Below are 19358 nucleotides of genomic sequence, written 5' to 3'. Positions count from 1 at the left end.
GCTGTGGCAAAAGGGTAGCGATGAGGGTAGATACATATCCTCACCACTCCCTATTGTCATGCCACGGGTAAACTAAGTTATGGGAAGCACCCGCTCCTGGCTGTGGCAAAAGGGTAGCGATGAGGGTAGATACATATCCTCACCACTCCCTATTGTCATGCCACGGGTATACTAAGTTATGGGAAGCACCCGCTCCCGGCTGTGGCAAAAGGGTAGCGATGAGGGTAGTTACATATCCTCACCACTCCCTATTGTCATGCCACGGGTATACTAAGTTATGGGAAGCACCCGCTCCTGGCTATGGCAAAGGGTAGCGATGAGGGTAGTTACATATCCTCACCACTCCCTATTGTCATGCCACTTGTAAACTAAGTTATGGGAAGCATCCGCTCCTGGCTGTGGCAAAAGGGTAGCGATGAGGGTAGTTACATATCCTCACCAGTCCCTATTGTCATGCCACGGGTATACTAAGTTATGGGAAGCACCCGCTCCTGGCTATGGCAAAGGGTAGCGATGAGGATAGTTACATATCCTCACCACTCCCTATTGTCATGCCACGGGTAAACTAAGTTATGGGAAGCACCCGCTCCTGGCTGTGGCAAAAGGGTAGCGATGAGGGTAGTTACATATCCTCACCACTCCCTATTGTCATGCCACGGGTAAACTAAGTTATGGGAAGCACCCGCTCCTGGCTATGGCAAAAGGGTAGCGATGAGGGTAGTTACATATCCTCACCACTCCCTATTGTCATGCCACGGGTAAACTAAGTTATGGGAAGCACCCGCTCCTGGCTATGGCAAAGGGGTAGCGACGAGGGTAGTTACATATCCTCACCACTCCCTATTGTCATGCAACGGGTATACTAAGTTATGGGAAGAACCCGCTCCTGGCTATGGCAAAAGGGTAGCGATGAGGGTAGTTACATATCCTCACCACTCTCTATTGTCATGCCACGGGTAAACTAAGTAATGGGAAGCAACCGCTCCTGGCTATGGCAAAGGGGTAGCGATGAGGGTAGTTACATATCCTCACCACTCCCTATTGTCATGCCACGGGTATACTAAGTTATGGGAAGCACCCGCTCCTGGCTATGGCAAAAGGGTAGCGATGAGGGTAGTTACATATCCTCACCACTCCCTATTGTCATGCCACGGGTAAACTAAGTTATGGGAAGCACCCGCTCCTGGCTGTGGCAACAGGGTAGCGATGAGGGTAGTTACATATCCTCACCACTCCCTATTGTCATGCCACGGGTATACTAAGTTATGGGAAGCACCCGCTCCTGGCTATGGCAAAAGGGTAGCGATGAGGGTAGTTACATATCCTCACCACTCCCTATTGTCATGCCACGGGTAAACTAAGTTATGGGAAGCACCCGCTCCTGGCTGTGGCAACAGGGTAGCGATGAGGGTAGTTACATATCCTCACCACTCCCTATTGTCATGCCACGGGTATACTAAGTTATGGGAAGCACCCGCTCCTGGCTATGGCAAAGGGGTAGCGATGAGGGTAGTTACATATCCTCACCACTCCCTATTGTCATGCCACGGGTATACTAAGTTATGGGAAGAACCCGCTCCTGGCTGTGGCAACAGGGTAGCGATGAGGGTATGCTAGAGTGTGTGCACCGTCACCAGGGGAGGTGGGTGGGGCTCCTTTCTCCCACTGTCTCGGCAAACTGACCTAGAATGAGTCAGGACATTATCATTATATGTCCCAGGTACATGGGTATCCACATCCCTAGGGACTATCTTATTGGATAACTCGACATGACGGAAAAACCTGGAAAACGCGCAATTCCAGATAGAGAAAGAAGACACAATTTCCTACAATGGCTATAGGTTCCTTGTATTACGGACTGATTTTCAAAACACAAATAACGTGAGGCCGAAGTGCACATAACCAGATTTTTAAGATAATCTGGTTTTTAAGATAATTTTCCTTGATCATCATTGCCCTGTGTATCAGTTCAGGGACGAAAAGCTCAAATTTCAATGACACTTTACAAAAAGTCGCATCAATTTTAAAAAAGTCGCACTTGGTATTTTGTTTGCTATAAGTTACTAAGTACTCCGAGAAATTATCCGCCTTATTCGATGTAAAATGGGCTTATTTGAAGCGTCACGTCATGTTTTTCCGTCATGTCGGATAACTCTAGTGAGAATAGGGGGGGGGGGGGGGGGAGATTGAGGTGAAGTGTCGCATTTCTCTTCTTTTCTTTTTTAGATAACTTTTATGAAAAGAAGTTCTTGGCTACTCAAGCCCAGGCGAGTGCAGCTGGAAACACGGCTTTTATTGACAACAGAGGCCCTATGTGCCAGAACGCAAATTCTAGATCCAAATTCAACGCCGGAGAAAACCGAGCATCTTATTTTTTGAAGATGATGTTCTTGATATGTTCTCCCCAGTTAAGGTGACACCTGTGACACTTGGACACCAAGGTAAGGGACAGATGTTACCATTACCATTTGTTACCATCAGAGTGGCACCGCAGAGAACATATTATCTATCCAAACTCTGTCTCTTTCTCGTCACTCGCAGGTTTTCGCATTTGCTTGGCTGAAATAGAAGCTCGTGGTAGGTTGCCCATGTTGCAAGTGAGTCCAATTTTTTTTTTTTAATTTTTTTCTGCACATCGTTTGGTGTTCTTATAGCGTTCTTATGTTGTAGTTACCGGACTCGGGTTTGGGTTTGCCTTCTTGAGCTTTTTGCAAGAGCGAGCTGTTAATGAAAGAAATGATAATATGAATAAAAATATGAAGTAAAGCGAGGATAATCAAAGGTGGGTAACAGTAACTTAAGAAGGCTGGGATGTAAATATGAGTACACGAGGAAAACCCTGTCGGTCTCATTTCTCAATAAAAATTACCACGCTTATCAAAGCTTGTGAGTAACTATTTATATATTGTTTGTATTTAGGAACGCCTTATCGTTTTTCAGTTTTTAAATGGGACTGATTAGCTACTTGCGTTAATAAGTGAACCGAACAACTGCTTTTCGCATTGTCTCATCATGCTTATTCTCTATCGTCTATAACATTTTATCTATCGAGAAATGATGACGCGTTTGACTTCCATCGGCAAAATAATGATTTCATCATTATTTAATAAAAAATAGGTTCCAAAGAAGCAGTGCGCTCGTTTTTTTTCTACATTTATTCGGCCCAAGAAATAGCACCGGTATCTAATTGGCAATAAAGACAAAATTTTATTTGACACTGGGCCTACTACATTGTTAATTAAATACGGAGCAAAGTGAACGGTTACACATTCTTTTATCGTTCTCAATATAAAACACCAATATTATTGACACATTATTTGTAGCTAAATCTAATAATGGCTATACTCGGATGAAGGCCTGTATAATTTGTGTAAATGTTGACATGTGTAGATTGTTGTTATAAAGAAATTAATAATTATGATATTTTGATAGATAAAAAAAAAACAATGCATCATTTCAGCAGATGATGTGCTCGGCGTTTTGATGTCTATGATACTGATGGTCACGTGAATCAGAGGTTAACCCCAAAATTCTTCATCGTTCCCGTCATCCTTCTGGGGCTCAGTCTCCCACTCGTCATCCTCTGAGACGCAGTAGTCCTCACTCGTCTCCAGTCCCTCGAGAATACGCAAACCATCGTACATGTCGGCGTCCTTTAGAGCATTGGCGCGGTCCTGGAACGGGAGAGTTGATAATAATAGTAAGTAATAAATGCCAAGAAGCGGGATTGATCAGAGTGCAGAAAACATTAAAAGCGCCGGGAAAAATGACGATATTTCTTGTTGGCAAGTTTCTTGGCAATTTACGCTTACCTTCACAAACTGTTCGCGCTCACGTCGCAGCCTGAGCTTTTCGCGCGCCTCCTTCGCTGCCTTGTCCTTGTTCATCTCCACCATCTTACCCTTCCTCTCAATTTCTCGCTGCCGCAACTCCGCCTTAGCGCACGCCTCACTCTCCACAACCTGTTGCTGGGAGCTCCCCGCCAGGCGACTAGCCTTGCTCTTGACGTCCGCTAAGTGCTTATCCCTGTTCTCGGCGGCTCTAGCGCTCTTTTCCTTAGCGAGCTTGTCGGCCATCTCTAGCGCCTCCCGCAGCTTGTGGGATCTGGAAGCACGTCTGTCACTGGCATCAGAAGATCTAGACCTTGCGGAGGCTTTCTTCTTTTTCTTTTCAAGCTGCCTTATCCTGATAATAAATTATTTGAAAATAGATTAGCCACTTTAAATAATATTCTCTTGTGCTCTAATGAGGGACATATCCTACCGGTTATTCTCTACTTGCGTTTGTTTTTCGAGTAGCATTTCCATGGTAAGTGTAGGCGCCGACTCAATCCTAGCAAGTCTTCTCGGGACTTTGGCGTGTCCTCCGTCTGCCGTCTGTTTGCCGTCGAGAATGAGATCATAGGCTGCCGCATTGCACTTGGACACAAACGCGCTCATCTCTGGCTTTACCTCGCTCTTGGCGCCTGCGCGTTGAGCGGAGATCAAACTTCGCGCCGTTTTCAGCAACTCAGCGTCAACATCACTGACGCCGAGAGGAGCAACCTTGTTATTTGTCGAAAGACACTTTGAAAGTAACGAACCGCACATAGTGATAATCGTCCAAAGAATTTGTAAATCGAATAGCATTGAAAACACTTCCTAACAGAAAGGATTCCGCAACCTATGGTAAGATTTACGTCATAATGTACGTATTTACGTAGAGGTTTGAAAAGCGCGCGCGAGGTACACCACAGGAAACCCTATTGACGATTTGTTTTATTTTTCCCTTTGTTTACTTTTTCATTTACTACTCCTTCTAATTTAGAAGTGTTTTAAGTAAAGGGGTGTATCATTTAAAGGCTGAAATAGAACAAAGAAAAGAAATAGGAAAATGATAGGGATATAAGAAGATAATAATAACACATTAAGCGAAATTCAGATCAAATATATGGGCAGAAAAGCAGAACTGGTAAGAAAACAGAAAATAAGGGAAAAAGTGTTCAGATTAGCTGTGGTTTGTTATTGTTTCGGAGACTTACTAGTCTTACTAGTTACCTCTATGGCCCATGTGAATGTTTGTGATTAACATGTTTGGTTAGATTTTTATTTAGTATGCTGCACATAGAAGGAAGCCGTGACTATTGGTCAATAGGAGAAAGTAGATCGAGAGAGAAATACTCTGAGACCTCGAAAAGTCGTTAGTGATATAACACATACGTTAACAATGTAAACCAAATGTTTTCTTAATAATTATAATAAGAAACGGAATAAATGAAAGGAAGGAAAAGATGGGCGATTTAATGAAAGAGAAAAAAATCTAAATTGCAGTGTAAAACTGATGTGATGATGAACCAGTTAAAATTATCATTCCCACAGTCCTTCGCGCACCAACGCGATAAGCAAGTCATGAATATGACGTCACGTTGATGTCAATCATTTTCGTCTTGGATTCTTCCTTTGCTACGTTCTTACTGACGTTTGAACGAATAACCGCACAAATATATGCAACTGCAGCCACATTAATTATGAACGACGTTAATCAGAAAAATTCCACACGAAATCCTTTGCCTTCAGGCATAAATTCGTAAACCCTTTTAATTTTTATTACTCCGTTTGTTATTGATGGAATAGAATATAGAGCAGTCTATTTAGGGAGTACCTATTCTAAGTAGTTGCGAAATAATCTGTTGGATTTCTAGGGCTAATTACGAGCGGTATTCTTGCTAGGTTATTTCTTTTTGAATAAGTATTGTCACATTGTCTTTCTTCCAATTGCAGGTTGGATAAATTAAAATCCCCCAAATGTGTTGTTTTCTTGTCAAATCAAAACTAAGCAAACTTGAATTTGATGTAAACTAAATTAGAAAACTCCGAGGGGATCGCGCAATAACAGAACTTGGTTTATATCTTTCATAAAGAGGTGTGCAAAACGATAAGACTCAAATGCCGAACGCCAAGAAAGTCTGGAAAACGACCAAAGCGAAAGTGAAAGGTGTCCTTCCTGGGTGAGTCGAATGAAAGAACCGTAGGTTACTATTCGGTACCTATTCCCCCAAAAGTAACGCTAAAAGATATGTGGTTACCTGACGAATCTTGAAGTAGAAATAGCCCGACATTGTTATACACCGTTTATAACCACAAGAAAAAGAAAACAAGAATACCAAATACCATTTCAGCGCGTTATTGCTAGAGGTGAAAGAAAGGTTGGGAAGGACGTCTTATTCGCTTTTCAGCTATTATAATCCTTTAAGATACGGAGCTCATTATCGTTTTTGTAAGTTTAATTGTTAATAGAGAGGCACCTTGGGGAGAAACCACAGCCTGAAGTGTTTAGAAGAACGAATCAGATTTTCTGCATTATTTTTACTTTATTACTAAGTTAATTAGATTTATCCTGGGAAATCTTGAAGTAAATGTTATTTATTCAGAGGGCAGGTGGATGGTCGGCTATATTGAATACAAAAAGGAATAACCTCTTAAAAATAGATCTACTTCTAAAAAAATTGTCAACGAAGATTCAAACCCAAAAGTTGATCATATTGATTTTGCCTTTGTGTGATGTCATTTATTGGGAGTTGATCAAACTGAAAACAAAATTATGCATGGATTTTAATCGAATAAAATCTTACTAGCTGTCGATTAAGAATTCCAACAATTCTTCATGAGTCTGTACTGATAGAGGGGTGTGTTTCTTCATGGGTCTGTACTGATAGAGGGGTGTGTTTCTTCATGGGTCTGTACTGGTAGAGGGGTGTATTTCTCCATGGGTCTGTACTGATAGAGGGGTGTATTTCTCCATGGGTGTGTACTGATAGAGGGGTGTATTTCTTCATGGGTCTGTACTGATAGAGGGGTGTATTTCTTCATGGGTCTGTACTGATAGAGGGGTGTGTTTCTTTATGGGTCTGTACTGATAGAGGGGTGTATTTCTTCATGGGTCTGTACTGATAGAGGGGTGTGTTTCTTCATGGGTCTGTACTGATAGAGGGGTGTATTTCTTCATGGGTCTGTACTGATAGAGGGGTGTATTTCTTCATGGGTCTGTACTGATAGAGGGGTGTGTTTCTTTATGGGTCTGTACTGATAGAGGGGTGTATTTCTTCATGGGTCTGTACTGATAGAGGGGTGTGTTTCTTCATGGGTCTGTACTGATAGAGGGGTGTATTTCTCCATGGGTCTGTACCGATAGAGGGGTGTATTTCTTCATGGTCTGTACTGATAGAGGGGTGTGTTTCTTCATGGGTCTGTACTGATAGAGGGGTGTATTTCTTCATGGGTCTGTACTGATAGAGGGGTGTATTTCTTCATGGGTCTGTACTGATAGAGGGGTGTATTTCTTTATGGGTCTGTACTGATAGAGGGGTGTATTTCTTCATGGGTCTGTACTGATAGAGGGGTGTGTTTCTTTATGGGTCTGTACTGATAGAGGGGTGTATTTCTTCATGGGTCTGTACTGATAGAGGGGTGTATTTCTTCATGGGTCTGTACTGATAGAGGGGTGTATTTCTCCATGGGTCTGTACTGATCGAGGGGTGTATTTCTCCATGGCTCTGTACTGATAGAGGGGTGGTGTATTTCTCCATGGGTCTGTACTGATAGAGGGGTGTATTTCTTCATGGGTCTGTACTGATAGAGGGGTGTGTTTCTTTATGGGTCTGTACTGATAGAGGGGTGTATTTCTTCATGGGTCTGTACTGATAGATGGGTGTATTTCTCCATGGGTCTGTACTGATCGAGGGGTGTATTTCTCCATGGGTCTGTACCGATAGAGGGGTTTATTTCTCCATGGTCTGTACCGATAGAGGGGTGTGTTTCTTCATGGGTCTGTACTGATAGAGGGGTGTATTTCTCCATGGGTCTGTACTGATAGAGGGGTGTGTTTCTCCATGTGTCTATACTGATAGAGGGGTGTATTTCTCCATGGGTCTGTACTGATAGAGGGGTGAGTTTCTTCATGGGTCTGTACTGATAGAGGGGTGTGTTTCTTCATGGGTCTGTACTGATAGAGGGGTGTATTTCTCCATGGGTTTGTACTGATAGAGGGGTGTGTTTCTCCATATGTCTATACTGATAGAGGGGTGTGTTTCTCCATGGGTCTGTACTGATAGAGGGGTGTATTTCTCCATGGGTCTTTACCGATAGAGGGGTGTATTTCTCCATGGGTATGTACTGACCGAGGGGTGTATTTTTTCATGGGTCTGTACTGATAGAGGGGTGTGTTTCTTCATGGGTCTGTACTGATAGAGGGGTGTATTTCTCCATGGGTCTGTACCGATAGAGGGGTGTATTTCTTCATGGGTATGTACTGATCGAGGGGTGTATTTTTTCATGGGTCTGTACTGATAGAGAGGTGTATTTCTCCATGTGTCTCTACTGATCGAGGAGTGTATTTCTCCATGGGTCTGTACTGATAGAGGGGCGTATTTCACCCGTCATCCCATTGTTATTGTCTTAAATGATTGTGACGCTGTTTTCCAAATCTTTTATTACTGTTACATGAAACCACATTTCACATAAGCGAGAGTGTATGGCTTTAATTTACCATTCCAAGGATGAAAAAAAAAGTGTGAATAGTTTTTTAACGTTTGCATGCCTCTAACCCTTTTGATACGCGATTTACCATAATTTTTTTAGCTTTTTTTTTTTTTAATCTTGATAACGAGATCAAACTGCTAAATAACTCTTCGGCATCTGCCAATCAAATCATTACATTTTGTGATTTGTGATCCCGGGTTGGTCAAAACGATTTGCATACAGAAGGAAGCCATCTGAACTATGAGCAATAAAGAGGTCAGTTAAACAAAAAAATAAAAAAAGATTAAGAGGTTTAATCGACGGAAGGCAAGTTTGTCGATATGAATTCCTATACTTGAAATCGCAAAATTCTCCGAATTTTCCTCAGTTAATTCTAACATTTCCCATCTTACATTTCTCATCTGTTGGGCAAGGATAATATCAGCTATAAGGCTTAACACTACTTATAATCTTTTTCCGTCAAATCTGACTTAGGTTTAGCAGTATGCATAATACTGAATGTTTGATATCCGCGCACAATGGCACTGCGAGTTTTGGGGATAATTTTCCGCCCGCTCTGCTGTGTTCCATGCTGTCGTAAGAGCTCTGGGAGAAATAATGCCTTACCGAACGGGTTAGACGAAGCTTGCGGCGAGGAGTGCCCTTTATTCCGAAACAAAAATTCAGCAGAGGTCGCTGAAATGATCAGGTTTGGATAACTGGATTTTCGAAAGAAATCTCACTAAAATCTACCTTATTATTTTGCTTTGTTTTTAAGCAAACCTTTTAAGATTTAATGTAGTGTACTGACATTAAAGTAGTAACCGTAATCGGCAATTCTGTGCGAGTCTGTGCGATATTAACAAATAAAAAGCTGTCTTTGAACCAAAAGTTTACTGCCATCTTTATTAATGTTTGTCGTCAAAAAGCTTTGTACTCTGCGTTAAAAAGGTTGACTCGACTGACAGCTTATCTATTAACTCCTTCTTAGCCGTTGAAAAAATAAGCAGTACTTTCAATTAAAGTGGTACATTTTTTTCTTATGTTTATTTTATTCAAAAAAGAAGTTGAGAGAGGTTTTAACTTAAAATAAACATGGTGGCAGCATGTGATCAAGGCATTTCATTACTTTATCAATGAGTATTGTACTGAGTTATGATAATTTTTGAAATTGAGAATTTCTATTTTTTATGTCATCATTATCTTTAAGGGAGTCTGTGCGAGTTTGCGACGGTTTTATCTCGAGTTACGCTAGCACTTTGTTTCTGCGGTTCAATATTCCATAGAGCGATTTTCTTAGAGAAATAGACGATAAATTACTAACCATAGGTACGATTATACAAATCAATCAGGCTCCCGGGAAAAATGATCAGTACCTACAAATCTAAACACCATTGCCAGAGCCGGACATCAGGGGCCGGCTCCTGATGAAGGGCTGGATAAGGTTATCCACGGACAAAAGTTATCTGTTGTATAGGATTTGTTCAGGATTTATCAGTAAGAAAAGCATTTAACTACAGATAACTGTTATCTGGCCTTCTAGGAACCGACCACAGATCATTAAGCACCCGTCATCCAATTGTTATGTCTAAATGATTCCGACGTTGTTTCCCGAATCTTTTACTATTTTTACATGAAACAACATTTCATATAAGCGAGTGTATGGCTTTAATTTACCATTCCAAGTATGAAAAAAAAAGTGTGAATAGTTTTCAAGGAAATTTGATGGGTCGTTTAAATAATTATGGTTTGGTTTTCAGCTAAGTTTAATGGTAGCGAGTGCCGCAACGTTTCTAATGGCTATATATTAAACCGCGATGGGGATGAATTTTATATGAATTCTTAGCATTTATCATTGATGGGCGTTTGTTGATGAAGATAGTGCTTGAACGAAAATTCACGCTATTAGATTGCTGAGGAAAAGAAGAAGACTAGAGTGATCTGGGCATGGGTGCTGCATGGTACATTGGAAACAGCGCAAAAATGCTAGCGGTTTCCATATCTACGAATTGTTTAGACGTTATTATGAGCAACGATAAACAGGCAACTTAGATTTCTCAAACGGGGGAGAGAATATAATCAATGTCTTGATTTCGATTGAATGGTGAAGCACACACGAAGTTTATCTTTATAATTATAGCATTATCAATCGCCCCAATGGGTGTTGGCATTATTCATGACCATATCATGGCACTGTACAGGTTGTTCTGTCTCCCGTTCTGTTGCGTTCCCCTGCTGTCGAAGGTAGCTAAGTGTAGGGAAAAGTGTAAGAGGCGGCGAACAAATATGAGGGAACCTTGATGCTGCGCATGCGGAGACGATTGTTCCAAGGCTGTAGATGGCAGTGCAAGTGAAACAGAGGTCACCCACCAAGAACAAAGGTTTAGTGCAAAACTAACGCGATTTTTCGAATCAAAACACTCTTTATAATGCACTAGTGCAATGATTAAGAGCATTAGCAAAGAAAGAATAAACTATTAACCTAGGAATTAGGCCTAGGCTACTAAACTAGAGCAATCTTGTCTTTTGAAATTTTATTCCCTAAAAGATGTGACGATCACCCCCGAATGCCATTATGTCACCGAATATGAAAATTTTCGAATGTAACCTGCCGATCTCCTCAGATTGTAACGAGTGCCCCTCTTTACTCTAGCGCCATTTATCAGGCGATTAATGGCTTAATGTTCTGAATGAACCTGACACATTTTTCATCTCTTCTACCGGCTAGTGTATCGAGATTGCTTCTAAAGCAGCTTCATAGGAAATGTGCGGATAAATAATTCTCAATGCACGTTTTTTGAATATCCTCAAGAGAGTTTGCGAGGTAGTGTGGTAGATTAGCAAATAACCCACAGAAGCGTACTCATCCACGTCTTTGTTGTAGGTTGCATTTGAAAATAGAACGGGTTTACAAACAAGAAATAACCACCTATAAATAAAGTCCCATACTTTATTAACAGCATTTGATTGAAAATATCCTAGTTGCTCAAGTCGCTTAAAGTTACCCAATGGAAGTACATACTTAACGTGGCGTGGGTTTAGTGTAGTGGCGTACGGCGGAGTGCTTGGCCGTCTTTATTAAACACTTGATATTTTTGAGGTTATTAATCCGAGTGCTACAAAAAATAGTGTTTTCACATGTTGATTTCCGAGTATTGAGAGTGGGGAGATGGCTATTCTTATCGCTTTAACGTCCACTAGTGGTATATCGCTCGATGGTGTCGCGAAGATTTCAGTGAGGAGGGTATATTCCATTCGGTATGTGAAGCCCTGCATTTTACTCAGAAATTCGAAGGCTCTAAAATTATTTAGCAAACATAATAGCTTTTTTGTTTAATGGTATGTCTACCGCCTGTCTATCACCCGACTGCTCGTTGGTGGTTTTCCTGGTTAAATGAATTACTGATTCAGTGTTAAATATTACCTTGAATCTTGCTTTCGCAATTTCCCGATTTTCCTTTCCCGATCATCCCCGTCTACTTTTTTGGAGAGTCCCCCCCCCCCCCCCCCCCCCCCCACCGGGAAAAAAATTTCCGAATCACCTGCCGATCTCCTCAGATTGTAATGAGTGTCCTTTACTCTTTCTTGTCTTCTTTTCTCAGGCTATAAATGGCTTAATATTCTGAATGAACCTGACACATTTTTCATCTCTTCTACCGGCTAGTGTATCGAGATTGCTTCTAAGCCAGCTACATAGGAAATGTGCGGATAAATAATTCTCAATGCACGGTTTTTGAATAGCCTCAAGAGAGTTTGCGAGGTATTGTGGTAGATTAGCAAATAACCCACAGAAGCGTACTCATCCACGTCTTTGTTGTAGGCTGCATTTGAAAATAGAACGGGTTTACTAACAAGAAATAACCACCCATAAATAAAGTCCCATACTTTATTAACAGCATTTGATTGAAAATATCCTAGTTGCTCAAGTCGCTTAAAGTTACCCAATGGAAGTACATACTTAACGTGTCGTGGGTTTAGTGTAGTGGCGTACGGCGGAGTGTTTGGCCTTCTTTATTAAACACTTGATATTTTTGAGGTTATTAATCCGAGTGCTACAAAAAATAGTGTTTTTACATGTCAAGAGTTGATTTCCGAGTATTGAGAGTGGGGAGATGGCTATTCTTATCGCTTTAACGTCCACTAGTGGTATATCGCTTGATGGTGTCGCGAAGATTTCAGTGAGGAAGGTATATTCCATTCGGGAATGTGAAGCCCTGCCGAAGGCAAATTTATTTAGCAAACACAATAGCAAAGTTATCATATTAAAATTGTCTGTCTGTCTATCACCCGTCTGTTCGTTGGTTTTCCTGGTTAAATATATTTCTGATTCCGTGTTAAATATTACCTTGAATCTTGCTTTCCCAATTTTAGCCTTTCTTTTTTTCTTGCTTTAATTGCCCTTCCATCCTCTGGACTGTGCAGCGGCGCAAAAGGGGAGAGGGAAGGGGTCCGTGGCTCGTTTCGATTTTTTCTCTCGCCCACGGACCCCTCCCCTCCCGCCGCTATGCAGCCTAAAAAGGTCTGACGATCAGTGGAAACGGCTAATCTTTTTCTCATCCCTTCTGCAGGAAAAGCAAGAAAGATGGCGGCAAAGAGAAAGGGAAGGGTAAAGGAACCTTGGAAGGTATTGTTAGGGTTTCTCTTCCTTTTATCTGTTTATTGTATTACATGAAGGGGCTTAAAAGTCCAAAACAAGGTATTGTTATCATAGTAAAAATAAAAAGCAGACAGAATTGATCAGAAGAGAAGAATTAGTTAATTTTTTTTAAAATAATAAATGCAATATATCCAAGGTTGCACATTAATTTTCGAAAACAATATCGTGTATTACCCTTAAGCTTGCGCGCGCTCCTAAAATAGTCAATTCCATAAGACTGCACCCACTTTCTTCCACACTCATGCGCATTCTCAAGCTGTACTTGCCTTGGCGTGATTTGTTCGTCAAGAACTTTTTCTTAGCTTTTGTTTTGAACTCTAAGAAACAAAACAAGTAGGCGGACCAGCAATCCCCTCCCCTCCCCTTACCCCCACCCCCTTCCCTTGATACAATCAATATAAAAGGAGGTCGTACTAAAAGAAAACATTAACTTTGTAGAAAGAGCAATGAAGGCGGCGCGGAAGATGGCGATGAAGCAGGCAATGGGGGGTGCCGGTGTCTAGCACGTCACGTGAAACCACGAAAGTTCACCGCTGACCTTTTGTTTGCTTATACTGGGATTTTAGAGAAACTCATCAAGGGTAGTGGAGGAGTTGGGATATGGTTTTGATTGTGTTAATATATTTATTATGTAAATATTATTTAATGTACGCAATGAGGTTGTAATAAGGCAGCAAATTACATCACTCACCCTTTATACGCCTTGATTATGTGGGTGTTTGTGTTTTTATTTTCTTGGATAAAATCGGTTTTTACGTGTTGCATTAAGTAAAATAAAAATCCAAGGATTAAAGTGTCTGACAATTACATCTTTTGAACCTGTGATATACTAAAACGCCATGATCTGGGCCTATTTTTCAATATATTGGCCATCGAAAGCGAAGTAAACACTAATTCTTTCATGTTTACATTAAAAGTCTCGACACAAGAAATTTTAGCATGATAAAAAAGAAATATCAATCAATCTTGTGTTGAATGTCGTTATTCTAGTTCGCTCGGTCAATTCCTTAAGAACATTACATACCATATTCCGCTCAATCGTTCGTACGTCAAGAACTCCCTCGCTTGCAGGAGTTGAGTATACTAACGTTCACAGGTCTCCCGCGCGCTCGCCTCAGGCGCTCTTTAAACCATTTATATTTATAATAAAAACGACAGCCACTCTGATTGTTATGGATTGTATAATCGAAGCGAACTCCCAAATAATATGCAATGTCTTGAGAAAGGGTTGACCGAGCTAGCTAGAAAAACGACAGTTCTCAAAACAGATTGTTTGTTACACCTATTTTAATTGATAGTGCAAACGGCATAGGCGATTGCCAAATAGCCGTTCTCTACGCCAAAAATGACCCAAAGAATATTCTTTCCAACTTCAGAAAAAAAACATACGACTATCCCTTAAATGTAACTACTGTATGGTTCTTGCATTGCTTTAGTTTATTTACCACCCAAATAACTAATATATAAATTTAGGCACGGCCTAAAAGCGGAGCCAGCAATGTTTTCCCACCCTAAACTAGGGGTATGTCCCCATCAACACCCCTCCCCCAACCCCGACAAAGACCAAACTTCAAGAGGCACATAACAACAGGATACTACACTTTGATTTTGCTTCAGGTATCCCATCTCCCTAAGATCAACCCTATCTAAATGCATAAAAATAAATGGCTTATAACTTTTCCTATTATTATAAAATTATTTCCTCCCATTCTCCCCTAGAGAATACCCAGAACAATGACACTATTAGTAATTTTGATTGACATTACTCAGGATACTATTTGCATAAAAAGAGGGATTATTTGAACTCTTACGTAGAGTTGTACTCGATAGACAACTGATACAGAAAATATATTTATAATTTGCCATATAATAAGATCTTGCTAAATTGGGCCCTATTTATTTATGTCATGTTTCATTTTTTAGTATACTTCAGATAATCTACAAATATTTTTTTTCAGAAAAAGGGACCCTCAAGTTTATGTGCCCCTTGAATAAATAAGAGAAAAGTTGTTATTATATATAGCTTTAAAACTCTCCTGAAAAAAAAAACATGACCGAGTTTAGGCATTCAGTATTACAGCAGATGGTGCTAAGCATAATTTTGGCTACCTTGAAGCAAGGGGTAATGTTAGGCTATAAATATGGTGGTATGAACCGAGGTGCTGTGGCTGGATATGGTTGCACTTGGTAATAGGTGAAGTAGTATGATTATAGATTTGTAAAGAGTGCTTAAAAAGATGATATTACAGACGTTTTCATGTCCTTTTTAGTGTTCTTTGCAATCTATTCAAATCTATTATCATACTACAGGGCCGTAGCAGGGGGTGGGGCACTGGGGGCACGTTCAACCCCAAAATTGTCAAAAATTATAAGGAAATGACCAGTAGGGGCGTGGCTGTGTCCCCCCATTGTTTTCTTAATGTTTATGTATTGTGTCCCCCAATAATTCTAGGCCTGCTACGGCTATGCACTATGGGGCCTTGAAGAGTCCAAAATTACATACCCCATAACACCTAGGTTGAAACTTTCAACACCCTAAAATACCTGATCTTCAATTCTACACCACCTCATATATACTAATCCCTTTGATACATTTTTACTAATCTTATATTCATCGGTATCAAACTAAAAATCTTTGATAAATCTAATAATCCTTTTAATATACACCATCCTTTCTCTTTTATCCTGTATTAAAAACATCTTCCATCTAATAACAAACAACCAAATATTTTTAATATTCAAAGCCCTCTCCCCTGCCATTATTACATATGAGTCTCTCTTGTTCATGAATAATAAGCAGTTATGTAGAGGGCCAAGTCATTTGAGCAAATGCATAGAAAAGTTACAAGTAAAAAAGACTACATTTGCTAATAACAGTGTAGCCAGCATTTTGTTATATATGCAAATAGTATTTATTGTTGTTACCTATGCACATGAGAATAATGCAATCAGTTTGCAGTTAATTACAGTTGCAGTAAGTAACTTTGTAGTAAGTACAGAAGACCTGGTCTTCAAGCATCAGAAATCATAACATGGTCAATAATTTTGTTGACGGTTAAAGACTTATATCCACACAGACTTTAGGGAAGTATCAGCAGAGCAAGAGCAGATTATGTTGGCTATAGGGAAAGAATGTGTGTTGATTGAATATAATTATACTAAGCAAAAAAGGAATATGAAAAACGTTTATTTACGTCTGCTTTCATTTCAGCCAGCCTATAATGACGGCTATACTTTAGTCCTTCCTTTAATCACCTGAAAAAAAGGTATCCTTGTCATTTCATAGCTACCTGGGGTGGGGAGTTGTTTTTGATTCTGCTATCTCTAAGGGTTAAAAAATTCCTTCTACCCCACCCGATTTGCTATCTCTTAGGTGCTGACCACACCCACTTTGCTCTCCCATCAACAATAACCCCCATCTGATTATAGTGGAGTCCCTTCCCTGGGACCAAGATATCCTTGTCATTGCATAGCTATTCCAGCTAAATCATGTAATTACTAAGCACGTAACTTGGCCCTAGGCAAGTGTAGTGATATGTGTTTAAGAATCATTAAAAACTGACTTTGGACCCTGTTGGTCTGGACAATTATTTTTATTATTGTGTATTGTTAAATTATTATTAGTGTATTATTAGTTTGTTCAAGGCTGTAATTCTATGTAAGCGTAAGAACGTTACAATTTAAAATAGAGCACGTGCAGAAAATGGCGTAAGCTAGTTTATCGCGTGGACAAGTAAGTTCATGGCAGTTGGTTTTGGTTCTGTTTGAGTGCGGATATTTTGAAACACTCAGAGTAACAAACTTCTTAGCTACAGCCTCGAACCCTAACACTTGGCAAGAATTGTATTAAACTATTCAAGTCTCCAACAGTGTTTACACAAGCACTTTTTATCTCATAACAGTTTGGTATAAAAGAGACAGAAACAAAAACAAATTTATATGTATCAACCAAAACAGACACAGTAAATCTCAATTAAGATTTTTATAGAGTGATAAAGGCACATTTTCGAACTCTAGAATCTTAAAAATATGATCAAATCTATAGAGAAAGAAAATTATTTTTAGATGCCTTACTGATTGCGAAATATTAAGCTTACTTATATGTTGTTCTCGAAAACATTCGCTTTCCACTATGTGATAAATTGCCGGATATAGTTCTAAATCGATTATTTATCCAATACAACTGAGCATTTTTTTGCCGTTAAACTCTCCCTACCTTAGCAATATAAGCCTTTATTTGTAGAAGGAAGAATTTTAGTATAACTTTTGACAACACAATTGTGTTCACAAATTGTGTGAACAATTTAAGTATGTTAAGGCTACGGTCAGAAAACGTTTTGTTTTGGTGTAAGTTTTCAGTTTAATTGCCTGTTAAATAATAATATGATAACATTACCTTTTTGCTTTGATTTTGCTTCGTGACGCATTTATGAGAATACAGTGTTGAGTCTGAAGTTCTCTTTTTAGCTGCTGTTTACAATTGAAGAAGAACGAGACGGGCGGATTCACGAATACTCGGGTAGATTTTACTATCGACTCGTACGTCTTACCTTATTAGTTTCTTCCAGACGAAACGGTTCCTCAAAAACTTGTTTAGCCCTCGACCACAATCAGCCTATTTAAATCCTCATCTTTCTCATTAAATACTATTTTCTAGTTAAGATAGGAGGCAAAAAAACACATTCCCCTTGTGAGACCGAGTGGGCCTGGGAGTTGCACGATTGACTGGATGGATGGACGGATAGATGGATTGTGACACCACAGGATACCCGCGCGATGACCACAAAAACCAAGTCGCATAGCGACTGGCTCAGCTATTACCCATGAGCACTTGAAATACCATAAGCACTTGAAATAGGTGTAAAAAAGAGAGAAAATAGATAACTTTTCGGTCAACAGCTATTTTTGTTTGCTGTTATATTAAAAAAAAATGATACGTCACTTGCCGTTAGGAGTTAGGAGAGTGGAGAATTTTCCTTTTTTCCAAAAAGTATTTCCATATAGGACTCCCCCATGCACCACTGTGTCCGCTGCAACTTTAGAGGTTTTTCGGCTTCATGCCCTGGGGCTCGGTTCCTAGAAAGTAGATTAACCAGAACAGAACAGAACAGAACAGAACAGAACAGAACAGAACAGAACAGAACAGAACAGAACAGAACAGAACAGAACAGAACAGAACAGAACAGAACAGAACAGAACAGAACAGAACAGAACAGAACAGAACAGAACAGAACAGAACAGAACAGAACAGAACAGAACAGAACAGAACAGAACAGAACAGAACAGAACAGAACAGAACAGAACAGAACAGAACAGAACAGAACAGAACAGAACAGAACAGAACAGAACAGAACAGAACAGAACAGAACAGAACAGAACAGAACAGAACAGAACAGAACAGAACAGAACAGAACAGAACAGAACAGAACAGAACAGAACAGTTTTTTATTTTCTTTTACAAATAATATTTTACCCAGGGATGAACGTCCAATCAAATGTCAATTTAGCCGTATTCATTACTTGGTTAGCGCTAACCTGCTTTCTAGGAACCGGCTCCTGGTGGCGATCAGGTCTATACTTTATTTTCGCGTCAATTTAATTTCGCGAATTTCGCGATTCTAATAGATTCGCGAAAATTAAGTGTCGTGAAAATTAAGATGCGCGAAAATTAATTGAGTACAAAAAAGACTTTGGGTAAATAATTACAAGTTTGATCAGTATTTTGAAAACAGCTTGTGTACATGTAGTATCGTATGCATGTAGAAACATCTAATGCACATTGTAATACCGTATGCAGATTGGATCCCAGGAATGTCATTGTTACAGTTTGGTTTTAAGTTTTGATGATCAGAGCAAATTTGAATTCCACTTGTTTTGCTTGATTTTATTGTCTCAAACTCGCAAAATCGTGAAAAGACCTGGATACGAAAATTGCGAAATAAAGTGTCGCGAAATATTGCCATTACAAAATCGCGAAATTTTGCCGTCGCGAAGATGGTAATGTCTTCAGTTATAAAAGAAGCTGCTTTATTATCATTTATTTTATTTTATGTTATGTTGTTATTGTTTATCTATTTAGCATCCTGTATAGCCCATAGACTCGAGGATTAATAAATATATTAATAAATAATTAAAAGGTGTTTGTTGGGCCGTTGCTAGGAAAACTTCAAGACGTTATGAATCCGCCAAATAATGGTGAAATGGAA

General features: G+C 39.8%; 1 protein-coding gene and 1 long non-coding RNA gene across 9 annotated transcripts; one reads left to right on the top strand and one right to left on the bottom strand.

The window, feature by feature from the left end:
* Positions 1 to 2272: 2272 nt before the first annotated feature.
* LOC116604775 (protein IWS1 homolog) lies at positions 2273 to 18269 on the bottom strand. Of its 8 annotated transcripts, XM_048722738.1 has the most exons (4): positions 17703 to 18269; positions 4264 to 4565; positions 3813 to 4185; positions 3137 to 3674 (listed from the first exon to the last, which is right to left on the bottom strand). In XM_048722738.1, exons 2-4 carry the CDS (start codon positions 4437 to 4439, stop codon positions 3519 to 3521), a joined length of 705 nt encoding a protein of 234 aa, XP_048578695.1. In that variant the 5' UTR covers positions 4440 to 4565; positions 17703 to 18269; the 3' UTR covers positions 3137 to 3518. The 8 variants fall into 8 exon arrangements, 2 of the variants coding, with proteins under 2 accessions (XP_048578695.1, XP_032223528.2); XR_004291239.2 differs by lacking the exons at positions 3137 to 3674; positions 3813 to 4185; positions 4264 to 4565 and adding exons at positions 2273 to 2721; positions 12841 to 13057 and having other exon boundaries at positions 17703 to 18267; XM_032367637.2 differs by lacking the exon at positions 17703 to 18269 and having other exon boundaries at positions 4264 to 5689.
* On the top strand, positions 5850 to 13945 carry LOC125560669. Its single transcript, XR_007306749.1, has 3 exons — positions 5850 to 5986; positions 13064 to 13119; positions 13591 to 13945. It is a non-coding gene; the product is annotated as an uncharacterized LOC125560669 (long non-coding RNA).
* Positions 18270 to 19358: the final 1089 nt, after the last annotated feature.

This window comes from Nematostella vectensis, chromosome 15 (genome assembly GCF_932526225.1).
Source record: "Nematostella vectensis chromosome 15, jaNemVect1.1, whole genome shotgun sequence".
Lineage (NCBI taxonomy): Eukaryota > Metazoa > Cnidaria > Anthozoa > Actiniaria > Edwardsiidae > Nematostella > Nematostella vectensis.
This window is presented reverse-complemented; position numbering and strand designations above follow the sequence as displayed.